At 35.5% G+C, this 16,190-nt stretch overlaps 2 protein-coding genes across 2 annotated transcripts; both read left to right on the forward strand.

Moving 5' to 3' along the window:
• Window positions 1-1,663: 1,663 nt before the first annotated feature.
• On the forward strand, window positions 1,664-3,562 carry LOC107849024 (probable leucine-rich repeat receptor-like protein kinase At1g35710). The gene is made up of 3 exons (XM_016693707.2): window positions 1,664-2,261; window positions 2,457-2,692; window positions 3,218-3,562. The coding sequence occupies exons 1-3, from the start codon at window positions 1,664-1,666 to the stop codon at window positions 3,560-3,562; spliced, it is 1,179 nt and encodes a 392-aa protein (XP_016549193.2).
• Window positions 3,563-4,018: 456 nt separating this feature from the next.
• LOC107849025 (MDIS1-interacting receptor like kinase 2-like) lies at window positions 4,019-6,428 on the forward strand. Its single transcript, XM_016693708.2, has 4 exons — window positions 4,019-4,075; window positions 4,212-4,515; window positions 4,965-5,071; window positions 6,183-6,428. The coding sequence occupies exons 1-4, from the start codon at window positions 4,019-4,021 to the stop codon at window positions 6,426-6,428; spliced, it is 714 nt and encodes a 237-aa protein (XP_016549194.2).
• The last annotated feature ends 9,762 nt before the right edge of the window (window positions 6,429-16,190 follow it).

Raw genomic sequence — 16,190 nt, forward strand, 5'->3', positions numbered from 1 at the left:
TTTTATATATAACCAAGGTCTGATACCACTTGTTATGAAGGAAGAAGGTAAATATGAAAATAAAGAAAGTAAAGAAGACCAAATATAACGTGAAAAAATCCTTCAAATCAAAGGTAACAATCACAGAGATTCAAATTGCTCCATTATATCAATAAGGGGTTACAAATATTCTCCAAAATAGCTACATAACAAGAGCCAAACACGGAGATCCACTGGTGACACCAACAAAAATAAATCAAAAGAAATAACCTAAAACAAAGATGATGTTTGGGACTCAAAACCAGATGTTGCTGAACTCCAAATTCAATCTCCACCATTCAAAAACCAAGTTGTTTGGAACACTCAATCAAAGCTTCAGCCTGATTCAATGGTGAATGAGATGACAAACACAATCTGAAGATGTCTAGTTGGAGAGAAAAAATTGCAGCAAAAAAACTATCTTTCTATTTTCTCTCTTTGATGAAAGCTCTCTCAAAAGACCTCTCTTATGTGCTGATGTCTCTCAAAGAAAAGTACCAATGAGCATGAATAATTTCCCCTCAAACAGTCTTATATTTATAGATGATGGATGCTGCTTTTTACTAAAGTCAAACCAACTCTAAATAGGAATAGAAATTTGAATCCTTTTCCAAGTAGGATTGGAATTCAAAAGAGAATATGATTAGGCCATGGACCTTTGATTGGAACCTGGGCATCGCCCACACAAGATTTATTGGTTGAATTCAAAAAGTTATTCTACAACTAAAAGGGAAAATCTATGACCAATGTAAAAATAAAATGGTGCAAGTCAAAAAGTTATTCTTGACGAGTGATAAAATTGACAGTTGCAGAAAACTCAATCCTTGATTGATACGACCAGCAATCAATAATTGATCATAATCCCATTTATACGCTTAAATCAACAACCAATAAAATATGTCATACTATAATGATGAATGATTGACAGCTCGTAGAACATTAAAATACGCGTTAGCAATTCTTTCATATTTTCTTAAAGAATCTAAAATATGTATCCAGTGTAGTGAGTTAAGTTGTCTCATGGGTGCTATCTTTGTTAATTTATCGATTATGACGGTCTAATATATCGAAATGTAATGGTCCTGGTCTATGTTGTTCGGACTCTTTAAAAAATAGGGATCGGTGCATGTCAGATTCTTCAAAAGTAGTACATTTTTCAAGAATCCAACACAAATTTGACATCAGTTTTGAAAGTCGGAGTAACATAGGTCCAGGTTCAGCTGTTCAGTTTGATTAAGTTGTGTGATGTTCTGCAATATGTCGATAAGTAAGATTGATTGAAATTAGTTAGTTGCAATTAAGATGGTTGCTTAGTGGGATGAACCTATGGAAATACCTTTTGCTTCAACTTTTTGGAAGTCTTTCTTTTTGTAACATTTTTCCCATTATGCTTGTCTTAACACATTATATATAATAACATAAACTAACTTCTCGAGAAGGAAAAGTATTATAAGTTAAGTGGATGACTTATAATCTAAAACATATCCTTTTGACTCATAAAACAAAAATTCTTACAAAGAAGAAGATTTTGAAATTAGTAAAAAAAAATTGCTAAATGTTAATCTTTTGACCTATAAATAGTTGTTTTTACTGATCTGATATGACAAACAAACATCTAGTCTTAGTAAAGTAGCACTTCTTACCTATGTTGAATACTTTTCCTTTTCCACATACGCTAATAATTTTGATTTTTTTTGTGTTTCCTCTCGTTTCTGCCAATTACTATTATGATACTAGTACTGCTGGAACATCTTCATCAAGTGCAAATGTAGTTGCCCTTTTAATCTGGAAGGCAAGCCTTGAAAGTAAAAGCCAATTAGTTCTTTCTTCTTGGAAGAATACCAGCGCTAGTCCTTGCCATTGGGACTTTATTCATTGCGACAGCCCTGGAATGGTAACTGAGATGAATATGCCAAACAATAGCATAAGTGGTATCCTTCAGAATCTATATTTCTCTTCATTTTCCAATCTCCGCAAAATCAACTTGTCGAACAAATCACTCTATGGTACTCTTCCTGCTAACATATTCAATCTTTTAAAGTTGAGTTACCTTGATTTGGGCTATAATGATTTCTCAGGAATGATTCCACCTGAAATAGGCTTCTTGAAAAATCTTGAGTACCTTTTGATTGACCATACTCGTTTTAGTGGCTTTCTGCCCCAGGAGTTAGGAATGCTAGAGTCTCTTCTTATACTTAGAGTACAAGCAACCAATCTTACAGGCACAATCTCTGCCGCTATTGGTAACTTGAGCAGCTAGAGTATTTTATACCTTGATTACAACAAATTCTCTGGGCATATTCCGCAAGAAATAGGGATGCTGTGATCCCTAAAAGGCCTCTTTCTTTCAAGAAACGCGTTAATTGGCTCTATTCCCACACCTTTTGGTAACTTGACCAGCTTAGAGTCCCTGTATCTTCATACCAACTTACTTTCAGGGCCGATAGCTTGGGAAATTTGGTCTCTGACTCATTTGATGGATGTTGATCTCAGAATTAACAGTCTTGCTGGTCAAATACCAAGTTCTATTGGAAATTTCAGCAAGTTGTTCTCTTTGATTCTTTCCAAAACAGTCTCACAGGTGAAATACCCGCGTCAATTGGAGACTCAGGAAACCTGCTCTTTCTATCCTTGTGTGGTAACAGGCTGTCAGGATCCATTCCTTCATCCATTGGTAACTTGACTAAGCTCAACACGCTATATTTATATGAAAATAGATTCTATGGTCCCATTCCTTCAAGCTTTGGAAACTTAAAATCACTTGCGGATATGAGATTGTTTAGCAATAAACTCAATGGGTCCCTTCCAGTAGAGTTGGAAAACATTTCAAACTGGAAGATGTTTTTACTTAGCCAATAAAAATCTCACTGGTCATTTGCCAAATAATGTTTGTCTTGGTGGGTTTCTGACAGAAATATCTATGCAAAATAATCGGTTCATTGGTGGCATCCTGAGAAGCTTGAAAAACTGCACCAAGTTATCCAGGGTCAGACTTGATAACAATAAGCTATCAGGAAAAATATCAAAAGCTTTTGTTATATATCCAAATCTGGATTACATTGATTTAGGTCATAATGAGCTTTATGGAGAGTTGTCATCACAATAGGGCCTTTGTAGTAAAATAACTTGTTTGAAGGTGTCTAACAGTAATTTATTTGGATCAATTCCATTTGAGATTGGAAATGCATCTTATCTACAGCTGCTTGATCTCTCCTCCAATCATTTCAGTGGCAAGATCCCTAGAAGCTTGGATAGCCTAAAGCTACTTTTTGAGCTTGATTGTTCTGGTAACGAACTTTCAGGTGATATTCCATCACAACTTGGGATGCTTTCTGCACTTCCAAAACTTAATTTGGCAGAAAATCATCTCAGTGGTATAATTCTTGAACATATTGGGCATCTTGTGCAGCTACTGGGCTTGAATTTAAGCAAAAACATGCTGAAAGAAAATATTCCTTCCAACTTTAGGAGCTTACGCTTCTTACAGAATATGGATCTTAGTCAGAACATGCTGAATGGTGAGATACCATGGCAATTGGGATGATTACAAAGCTTGGAGGCAATGAATCTTTCTCATAATAAGTTCATTGGTTCAATCCCATCAAGTTTCAATCAGTGCATTAGTTTGAGTTTTGTTGACATATCTAACTATCAATTGATCGGCTGTCTTCCTAACAACTTGGCATTTCAGAAGGCGTCTCTTGAGGAATTAAGAGGCAATAAAGGCTTGTGTGGCCATCTAATTGTCTTGGAACCTTGCTCTTCATCTAAAATCACCTACAAAAGAATAAAAATCTCAATGATTTTTATATTTTTGGTGGTGTCCTTTTGATGGTGATCATTTCTCTTCTTTTTGCCATATCTCAAAAAAGAAGGAACCAAATTGAGCAACGAGAACAAACGAAGGATCTCTTTGCTATTAGGAGCTTTGATGGGAAGATGACCTATTAGAGTATCATCATAGAAATAGAGGGCTTTAACAGAAAATATTGCATTGGAAATGGAGGACAGGGAAGAGTCTTCAGGGTTGAGTTACCATGTGGGCAAGCAGTCTGTGGTAAAAAAAGTTTCATTCATTGCATAATGGTGAATTGGAAAGCTTGAAAAGCTTTAAAAATGAAACAAAAACATTGTTGAAAATACGCCATCGTAATATTGTAAAGCTTTATGGATTTTGTTCGCATGCAAGACAGTCTTTCTTGGTTTACAAGTTCTTGGAAGGAGGAAGCTTGCCAGAGAGACTGAGGAATGATGAAAAAGTGACAGAGTTAGATTGGATTAAGAGGGTGAACATTGTAAAAGGGGTGGCATATGTATTATCTTATATGCATCATGAATGTTCACCTCCTATTCTTCACCGGGATATATCAAGTAAGAACGTTTTGTTAGATCATGAAGACAGGCCTCATCTTTCCGATTTTGGTACTGCAAAACTCTTAAGGCCAAACTCTTCTAACTGGACTTCTTTTGCTGGAACTTTTGGATATGTGGCTCCGAGTATGCTTTGTCTAAGTTTTTGTTTTCACACTCCTAAGTGTAAACTCATGAATATCAAGAATCACAATTCATAACTACAAAATTACATAGGATTTTCCATGTATAGTGCAAGCCAAGATGTAAATCAGAGAAAACTTCTCCTCGAGATAATTTTAATGACTTTGTTCAATTCTGCAGTGCATAGTTTTGTTGCGCTGCTTAAGTTGTAAATTTCGTACTTCAGTTAGAAAATGACTTTTTACTATATGTCTTTATTGGTTTGTAGAAAGGAGTTATGGCCGCTTTATTTGAACCTTGAGAGGAACAATTTTCAATCATTAAAAACACACAAAACTAGTTGCTTTTGAGTCTCCTATCATTTATTCTTTTGTATTCTGCTAGGCTTCTCCTATGTTTGGATATTGTAACCTCTAAATAGTTCTTTCCTTTGGTTTCACATGTTTCTATAGAGCTTGCTTACACAATGGAGATAAATGAAAGCTGTGAGACCTACAGCTCTGGATTGCTATCATTGGAAGTGATTTTAGGTCAACATCTTGCTGATCTTGTTCATACTGTATCATCACTTTCATCAACATCAGAATCCTAGACACATTGTTGAAGGATATGATTGATCAGTGGTGATAGGGAATGTGAAGTTTTGATGATGGACATATGAATGAAACATGTTGTACAAGCTGTTCCACACAAGTGAACAAGTCACAGTCAAGACTACACTGGAAAGATGACACTGCGCAAAAATAGGAGTGGATAAGTATCATGTTCTCTCAACACTTATCACATCAGTTAAACTAGATGCAAAGGGGAAGATAAGTACAACATCAAGAAGTTGAGTTGATCAAGAAGTCTTGTAGAGATTATGAGATAAAAGAGAAGAGTCTTATTCAAACAAAAAGAGAGAGAGAGACGACAGCAAAGGATGAGTAAAAATACTTGGTAGTCCTAGTAAAGATAAAAGACTACATCAACTAATGGACTCCATCAAAAGTTGTCTTAAATACAACAAACGATAATTAAGTATTACACTCGAGCACTGAAAAGATAGTCAACAATCAGCAAAACAGTTCTACAACTTGAAGGAGCTAGTGAAGAAACCGGGTCCTTTACTTAGAGTCTTAGACTTTGTGTAATAGGTTGGTTATTGAGTTGTAATCTCTGGTTTTAGTAAAGTATAAACTGAGTTAGGATTAACGTCTTCAAGTTGGAGAACTCAAAGACTCGGAACACTTATCTTGGGAAGATTAGTGTTTTATAAAAATAGGAGTTAGAAGTCTTAATTCCTAGTTTACAAGAAGTTTTGTGATTTGTTGATTGTTGAGGCTCAAGACTTATAGTAAAGTTGGGGATAAATCTTGTAGAGTTAAAGGTTGTGGTTTTTAACACTTTTCTTGAGCCGGGTGTTTTCCACTTAAAAATACTGTGTTCAATTTTTACTTTTGTGAACTATGTTAGCATACTTGTTTCACTGATAGGGAACCAGTAAAGTAAAATATTAAAATTGGTAGGGCACGCACTCTAACAAGTGGTATCAGAGAGAGGTTGTCTTAAATAAGGCTAGCACCTAAGAAAAGATCATAATTATGAACTTCGCAACTCCCACTAGTCATAGTGAAGGTCAGTCAACCACTTGACCTCCACTCTTTGATGGCTCTCACTTTATCTGGTAGAAAGCAAGGATGGAGATGTTTATCCAAGGTGAAGACTATGAATTATGGGATAGGATCACTGATGGTCCTACCATTCCAATGAAGACAGTTGATGGTGCACAAGTCAGGAAAGAAAGGAACAAATTTACTACTGATGACTTGGTGGCTCTAAGAAAAAATACAAAAGTTAAGAACATCCTCGTCTATGGATTAGGACCTGCTGAATACAATAGGGTGTCAATTTGCACCACTGTTAAGCAAATTTAGGATGCATATGTACAAGCACATGAGGGTACCTCACAAGTAAGGAAATTTAGAATTTCCCGTCACTTTACTAAGTATGAGGCATTTAAGATGAAGGAAAATGAATCACTGTATGAGATGATGACAAGGCTTATAACCTTAACAAATGAGTTGACTTTCTTGGACAAAGTCATCACTGAGGAAGAACAAGTTGAAAAGGTACTGAGGGTACTACCAAAAACAAAATGAAATGTCAAGGTAACTGTAATTAGGGAGGCAAATGAGGACCTTGCAGGCATGACCCTAGATGAATTGATTGGAAATTTGAGAACTTATGAAATAGAAATTGATGGAACCAAAGAACAAGCAATTCCTAAGAAAATCTTGTCATTAAAGGCTTCTGATAGTGATGATGAATTTGAAGTTGATAAGGAACAATTTGCCTTCATAACCAATAACTTCAGTAAATTCTTCAAAAAAAAAAGGGAACAAGTAAAAAAAAGCGCTCAAATGACAATCCAAATGGATGCTACAAGTGTGGTAAGACTGATCACCAGATTAGAGACTACCTAGTCTGGGAAATAGAGTGGAAAAAAGGGCTAAAAAGAACTAAAAGAAAAAAGCAAAAAGGAAGTAGGAAAATGCAATAATAGCAGCTTGGGGGTTTGACTCAGATGATGATGAAGCTGATAAAACTGCAGTCATGGCAATTAGAGATTTAGACTTAGATGGAGAAGATGGTGCTACTGAGGTAAGCATACTTGAACTTAAGAAAAACTACACTTGTTTTCTAAATCAAAACTTGTTTCCTTGATGAGTGCACTAATTGATGATTTCCAAGAATTGACCTCTGATAGGGATGAACTGTTCAATAGTTTTACAAGCCTTAAATTTGATCTCATTGAATTAAAGGCCTGTAAAACTGCAGTTGACAATGAAAATTGCACTCTCAAGAAATAGGTTGCAGAACTTGATTCTTCTAATAATGATCTTAAGTCTAAAATCCTTAAATTGTCTCTCACTAAAAATGGAAAAAAGGTCATGAGTAATGAATAAGAAAGTGTTGAACTTAAATTAGAAAAGTGTAAACTAGAGTGAAGCAATGCAACTGACATGATAAACAAATTGAGTCATGAAATCTCTAAAGTGAAACTTGATCTTGAAAGAGAAAATAGGTGGACAAATTCATCAAGAATTGTTCATAAACTGAGTAAGGGAACTCACAGTGAAAAGGCAGGTTTGGGATTCCACAATGGCAGTGCTGATCCTAAAGATTTATGATATATCTGTGGAAATCTTAAACATCCAACTACTGAATATCTAGTAGCTGCCCAAAGTAGATCAAACAGTCAAAACCTGACAAATAAATTTTCTTAGACTAAAAAGAAAAGAACTGGTTCAGGTCAAAGAAACAGGTTGCACTACATGTTGCCAGCATGGACTAGAAGAAATTTGATCATACTTTTACTCATAAAGTAGGACCCAAGCTTGTCTGGGTTCCTAAGTCTAACAATTGATTTCTTTTGCAGGAGAAAGTGAAAGAAAGAAAGAGACATTGGTACTTAGACAGTGATTGCTCTAGAAACATGACTGGCGACAAGAAAAAGTTCCTTTCACTCTAAAAAATCAATGGAGAAGGAGTTTCCTTTGGTGATGGAAATAAGGGAATCATTACTGGAGTTGGAAAAATTGGCTCATCTGAGTCAAGAGCATTAGAAGACGTCTATCTTGTAGAATGATTGAAACACAACCTGCTGAACATTTCACAGTTATGTGATACAGGTAACAAAGTTATTTTCACTTCTGCAGGTGTGTAGGTCAAGAAAATGAACACCAAAGAGATTGTTCTCACTTCTAGAAGATACAAAAAGTATACAAAGCTGGCATAATAGTAATACCAAAACCAGAATTGACTTGTCTAAGTACAATTGAAAATGATCCTCTCCTTTGGCACAGAAGACTTGGACATGCAAGTCTAAAACAACTATACACACTTTTCTCCAAAGATATGGTATTAGGACTACCTAAGACCAAATTTAAAGAGGAAAAGTTATGTAGTGCTTATGTAAGGTGGAAGCAGGTAAGATCATCCTTTAAGTTGAAGAACCCTCTTAGCATTACTAAGTGCCTTCACCTGGCTCATATGGATCTATGTGGACTAATGATACTTTAAAGTAGAGGTGGAAAAATGTATGTTTTTGTAATTTTTGATGATTATTCCAGGTTCACCTGGACTTTGTTTCTAGCGAATAAAGAAGATGCATTTGATGTCTTTACAATTTTTATCAAGAAAATTGAAAAGAAACTAGGCACTTCATTAGTTTCCATAAGATCTGACCATGGTATAGAATTTGATAATGTCAAGTTCTTAGAATTTTATTCAGTAAATTGTAAGGATCATAATTTTTCTACACCTAGAACACCACAACAAAATGGGAAAGATATGGCTAGAATAATGATGCTTGCAGCAAATATTGCTAAAAACCTTTGGGCTGAGGCAATAAGCACTGCTGCATATATCATAAACAGGTGCATGATCAGACCTATGTTAGAGAAGATTCCCTATGAATTACTTATAGGAAGAAAGCCAAGCATTTCTCATTTTAGAACCTTTGGGTGTAAATACTTCATACATAATAATGGAAAGGATAATCTGGGAAAATTTCATGCCAAAAGTGATGAGGGAATCTTCTTAGGTTATTCACTTCATAGTAAGGGTTATAGGGTTTTAATCATCAGAACAAACTATGTTGAAGAAAGTATGCATGTAGTTTTTGATGAATCCTGAGTTAAGACTAACATGCAGGAAGGAAGTGACTCTGAGGAACAGGTTACACAACCCGGTTCATTGACTGGAGATACCAAGCATGGAGACACTTCAATAGTAGGAACTAAATATAGAGAGACAGTGATAGGGGGAACTGATCCACCAACTGCCCTAGCTCAGAACATCAGCAGTGATCCTAGTAGTTTACTAGGCTTGGTCCCTAAAGGCTACAAGTATCAAGGGTCACATCTTATTGAGAATGTTCTCACTAATCTTACTTTTGGGATTACCACAAGGTATGTATTATGAAGTATGTGTGCCTTCAAGGCATTCCTACCATAGATTGAGCCAAAGAAGGTAACTGAGGCATTACTTGATGCTGATTGGATCATAGCTATGCAGGAAGAGTTAAATCAGTTTGAAAGAAACAAAGTATGACACTTAGTCCCTTTTCCAAAATATAGAACCATAATTGGGACTAAGTGAGTGTATAGAAATAATGTTGATGAGCATAGAATAGGAACAAGGAATAAGGCAAGACTGGTGGTCCAAGGATACAGTCAAGAAGAAGGCATAGATTTTGATGAGACCTTTGCTATTATGGCTAGAATTGAGGCTATTAGAATACTTATTGCATTTGCTGACTACAAGGAGTTCATTCTTTGTCAAATGGATGTTAAAAGTAAATTCTTGAATGGTATTCTCAAGAAAGAAGTATATGTTAAACAACCTCCAGGGTTTGAAAGCAGGGAGTTTCCTGATCATGTATATAAACTGGATAAGGCCCTGTATTGGTTGAAACAAGCTCCTAGAGCTTGGTATGAGAGACTGTCAAAGTTTCTACTAGAGCATGGACATACTAGAGGTAAAATTAACAATACTCTTTTCTTGAAAACTGATAGAAAAGATCTGTTGGTGGTGCAGGTGTATGTAGATGACATTATCTTTGGCTCTACAAACATGAACATGACTCATGACTTTGCCAAACTTATGAGTTGTGAATTTGAGATAAGCATGATGAGAGAGCTAAACTACTTCTTAGGACTGAAAATAAAACAAATAACATCAGGAACAATGATCTATCAGTAGAGGTATATAAAAGAACTTCTCAAGTGATTCACCATGAAAGAGGCAAAAGAAATCAGCACTCCAATTTTCACTACTACAAAGCTTGATTTGGATGAAATAGGTCCTGATGTAGAGAAAAAGATATACGGAGGAATGATAGGGTCACTACTATATCTTACTGCTAGTAGGCCTGATATAGTATTCAGTGTAGGATTATGTGCTATATTTCAACCAAATCCTAAGGAGTCTCATCTAAAATATGTAAAAAGCATTTTTAGATATCTTAAAAGAACCAGTGATCTTGGTTTATGGTACCCAAAAGGTAGTAATTTCAACTTGGTTGGTTATTTTGATGCAGATTATGCTGGATACTTGGTTGACATGAAGAGCATTATAGGTATGGCACATTTCCTTGGATCATGTTTAATTACCTAGTCCACTAAGAAGCAGAATTCAGTAGTATTGTCTAGTGCTGAAGCTGAATATATGGTTGTAGGTTCTTGTTGTGCTCAATTATTGTGGATTAAGCAGCAACTTATGAATTTTGGCATAGATGTTGGATGTGTTCCTATTTTTTGTGTTAATACAAGTGCTATTAACATAGCCAAAAATCCTGTCCAACATAAAAGAACTAAGCATATTGATATTAGACATCATTTTTTTAGAGATAATATTGAAAAAAGTCATCTATCAATTATGTTTTGTTCTACTGAGAAACAAATTGCTGACATATTCACTAAGGCTTTGAGTAGGGAATACTTTGAAAAAAATAGGTTATCCTTGGCGATGATTAAAATTGTATAAATCTCCCTCAATGATTAACTAGAATAAGTTGATCCTATGTGATTGTTGATTAATTTAGTCTTACACATTTAGTTGTGTATCCTAATTACAAGATTTTAGGGTAAATTGACTCAACTATGTGTTGATCTTGAAGATAGACTGGAACATCAAGGAAATTCTGTTCATTGACTAATTAGAATTCAGGTGTGATTATTGATTGCCCATAATTGCATAAGGAGAAATAGGTTGTCTACATGGTCCCTTCCGTTATATTTAAACCTCCAAAAATCAAAAGCCTTCACCTTCAAAAGGCTGCCAGACCTTTCCCATCAGAATAGAACCCCTTTATCATTACGTTTCTTCCACATACACTCCCCTCATGTTTCATCTTCCTTCTTTCCTTCTTAAAAATGCATCTTCCCTCTTCTTACTCCTCATTTCCTCCTAAACCTCTACAAATAAAAAAAATATTTTTCTTCTCCAATGGCATCTTTCTCATCTTCTTTCTCCTCTAAATCTGTTACCAGTCCCTCCACTTCCATCATTCTTCATCCAAACATCACCCTACCTCCACTCTTCTTTGATCCAATCTCCATCAAATCATCAAATTTTACTACGTTCAGAACTCTAAAAAACCCCTTTCGTAATTCTCTTCTAATCCTTCACCATTATTTGAATCCTCACTTTCACCTTCTATCATTCTTCAGATTCTTGATCAATAATATTCTCCCATTGATCTAGGTGATATTCCTATTGTTAACCTAGTTCTATGAAAGTCCAGATCTAAGCCAAAGAGAAAACCCTCCTTCATCTCCATTAATATTGATGATACTGTTTATGTCGAACCCTCTCCTGCTACTTCTACACTGCGTACTCCTCAGACTCGAGGAAAGAAGTAACGGGAAGATACTTTCCTAGAAGAAGCACTTTATGTTAGTAAAAAGAAATGGGTCGCTACTTCTGATCCCATTTCTTCTCAAGTATCCTCCCCAGATATTCTCCTTTGATCAGTAAGAAAGAAGAAGCCAATCTTGGAAAAAGTTCCAAAATCCTCCTTGTCTCAAAAATCATCTTCCCAACCTACTTCAAAGGCTTCCTTTTCTTCAAAACCCACCTCTACTGTCAAAGCCTTCTCTTCCTTTAAAGTTTATTCAAAGTCCACTTCACGTCCAAAGAAACAGGTACCCAAACCTGTTCTTCTAACTCATGTGACTCAGACTCTAAATATCTTCCTGATACTCCTCTTGCACCTTCTACTGACATTGATCCAGATCTTGACTTTGATATTGATATTGATATTGATACTCCTACTGACTAGGCTTCTCAGTTAGTGCATGTTCTCCACTTTCAAAAATAAAAGTTGGCAAGGGGTAGAGTTGTCACTGGTTTTGGAGGCCCTGATATGGATATCTTGGTCACAAAGTTGAGAGTTCAGGGGTGGTCACACGTTTTTTTGCAAGGCGATCATCAAAGAAAGTTTGGAAAAGATGAAGTTTATGAGTTTTACACAAACGGGGTTTCCATTGGGGAAATGTTCTCCTCAACTGTTCATGGGAAAACCATTAATCTCTATCCTTCTGATCTGTCTAGAATTTTAAATGTTCCTAATAGGGGTTAGGGTCATTATGTGAAGGGTGCTTGGCCCCCTTTTTATAATATTCCATTTTCTCTTGATATTTCCAGGAAATTCTCTAGAAATCCCCATCTTCTTGCTCATCGTAGGGTCTTAAAAAACGAGATGTCCCCCATCTATCAATTTTATTTTGATGTGGTTCACAATATAATCCTTCCTAGATAGGAAAGAAGAAAAATTGCCAATTTCCTTGATCTTACTCTAATGTAACTGTTAGATACTAAAATTCCAATAGACCTTCCTTGACTCATCATCAAGCACATGCAAAGATTCTGAATCCAAGATGCAAATGGTCATGCTTTGCCATATGAATTCTGGCTTGCATCTATCTTTGAGGATTTTCATGTACCTTTCAAGGTGTGGTCCCTATAGACCATAAAGAATGTCATTAGATCTATGAACAATACCATGTTACCTACTGCTATGAGGAGTGCAGACAATCCAGTACAAAGATTGAGAAGTGCCCTTGTTGGAAATAAAGGTGAGGTAGAGGTTGCACAGGCTGCATTAGAGGCTACCCAGGATGCTCATGAGGATGAGAAATGGGTCCTTGAAGCTCAAATTGCTTCCCTCATAGCCACTTTGGAAAATTAAAGATTTGAGAATGATAATGTCATTAGGAAGATAGCCTCTCTTATCCCCTCTTCCTCATCCACTTAAGCCCCTTCTTAGTGCCTTAGGCATCTTTTTGTTACTTTTTTTTTGGTCCAAGTTGTTTCTCTTTTGTTGCTATTACTGGTTTATGGTAATTATACCTTGTTCTATGAAATCAATGGAATTCTTTGCTTATTATATTCTGCTTCTATTTTTTTTAATGCATTATTGTTCTCTTGCCCTGAGTTTTTCTTGATTTAGTGCTAGCCCCAGTAGCCTTGAATTATTAGATTATTTTCACTTGTTGGTCCAGCTTTTTGATGATGTCAAAAGGGAGAAGAATAGATTATACAATACTTAGAACTCAATTGACTAACCTGTTTCATTCTGTGATCTTCTATTTTAAATCCTTTACTGAGTATGATTGAGTGAATGATGCTGCGCTGCTGGGTTTGTCATCATCAAAAAGGTCAAATTTTTTAGGGAATGTGAAGTTTTGATGATGGACATATAAATGAAACATGTTGTACAAGCTATTCCACACAAGTGAACAAGTTACAGTCAAGACTACACTGGAAAAATGACATTGTGCAAAAATAGGAGTGGATAAGTATCATGCTCTCTCAACACTTATCACATCAGTTGAACTAGATGCAAAAGGGAAGATAAGTGCAGCATCAAAAAGTTTAGTTGATCAAGAAGTCTTGTAGATATTATAAGATAAAAGATAAGAATCCTATTCAAACAAAAAGAGAGCGAGAGAGATGGAAGCAAAGGATGAGTGAAATTACCTGGGAGTCCTAGTAAAGATAGAAGACTACATCAACTAAAGGGATCCATCAGGAGTTGGCTTAATTACAAAAAACGATAATCAAGTATTGCACTCAAGCACTGAAAAAATAGTCAACAATCATCAAAACAGTTCTACAACTTAAAGGATCTAGTGAAGCAACCTGGTCCCTTACTTAGAGTCTTAGACTTTTTGTAATAGGTTGGTTATTGAGTCATAGTGAGTTGTAATCTCTAGTCTCAGTGAAGTATAAACTGAGTTAGAATTAATGTCTTCAAGTTGGGAAACTCAAAGACTTCACTTATCTTGGAAAGATTAGTTTTTGTAGAAATAGGAGTTAAAAGTATTCATTCCTAGTTTACAAGAAGTCTTGTAATTTGTTGATTGTTGAGGCTCAAAAGTTATAGTGAAGTTGGGGCTAAATTTTACACCTTTCTTGAGCTAGGTGTTTTCCATGTAAAAATACTGTGTTCAAATTTTACTTCTATGATCCACGTTAGCATACTTGTTTTACTGATAGGCAATCAGTAGAGTAAAATATTAAAATTGGTAGGGCACGTACTCTAATAAGTGGCCATTACCTCCCTCTCGCATGGCTGAAGAATTATCCACATCACAAAGATGGCCTTTTTATGTCTTCATCCTACTCCTCAACTTAGGCCAACCATGATACAAGTCTCTGTATCTTTAGCCAAAGAAAAGGCACTTTTGAACAACTATTTCACTTTTGTTACTTCAAGCCAACTGATTGATATTGAATCAGGAAGTTCTGAACTTCTTGTGTAATGTTTTCTCCTGTTGTATCCAAGCTTCCTTTTTATGTTAAAAGTAAATGTTATGCACACCAAACATTGAACTGGAAGTTGGAAATAGATACTTCTTGATATTATTAACACTTTCACGTGTTTGAAGACATATAGTGAGCACAAATGCTATGGTATTAAACTATTATCGATAACATAAGACTCTGTTGTGATGTGATACAGCCTAATTGAGCACATATACCTTATTTTTATACTTTTATATAGTGAATAATAGTAAAATTGTTAAGATGAGGTTTTTGTAAACCATTCCCTAGGAGCTCCTACCAGTTTTTTCTCTCTTGGTGACCGAAAGTCAGAACCTTAGGATAGGAAGTGAGGGATTACTTACTATCCTATAAACTCCCTCTTATAATTAGGGTGGGTAATAGTCTCACATTGGTTAAGAAATGGATAGGTTGTTTGCTTATATATTCTTGGGGAATTATCTCCTTATGAGCTACCTTTTGAGATTTAGACTCAAGTATCATATCTTCGTATAGTATTCGAATCAACTTCCGGTTCATGCTCCATTTGGGTCTAAGCATGAACGGGAGTGTCACAACCCAAAATCCAAGGTCATAATGACACCTATCCAACCCCCACCTTGGTAGATAATCCTAACACCACAAGAGATAAGCGAAATTTGAAAATAAATAATAACACCCAAATACGTGACTTTTGTAAAAAGTATAACTCTAAAACAGAAATAGATTCAACACAACATCCCAAAATGTAGTATCATAAGCAATGAGCACTAATAACTGACATGAAATATAAAAATATGAAACTCTATCTCTAAAAATAAAATAAAGATAGGATAAAGAAATAATGAACTCCAAAAAATGCTCCAAATGAGGAGCTAATCAGTACCCCAAAATAGCCTCAACAAATACAGACTTAAGCTCTGCAAATTACACTCAAATTGGGATCTGCACCAAAAGGTTACAAAAAGTAGAAGTGAGTATGGTTCACTTGTAATCAATAGGCATCATGGATTGACCAAGCAAAGCAGAAAACTAAACAAGTAGAGAATACTATGGGCATACTTCCACTTACATACAGAAAAGTTCTCAATGACCGCTCAAGCCATATTTTCTAACAATTTTACAAATATCATATCATTATAAGAATAACTAAACATGAATATATATATATACACACACACACATAAGGAAGACTAAAATTACACAACTAACAAACACATAAAATAAATGCTAGTGATGCAATACAATGATATGATATAGATGGGATGTCTCAATGTCACCTTGTACACCTTACTAGCATAATCTTCCAGGAGAGAACCCGGGAGGTGTTCACAACCCATATACTATCAAAATCTCAAAATCAA

Source organism: Capsicum annuum, chromosome 12 (genome assembly GCF_002878395.1).
Source record: "Capsicum annuum cultivar UCD-10X-F1 chromosome 12, UCD10Xv1.1, whole genome shotgun sequence".
Lineage (NCBI taxonomy): Eukaryota > Viridiplantae > Streptophyta > Magnoliopsida > Solanales > Solanaceae > Capsicum > Capsicum annuum.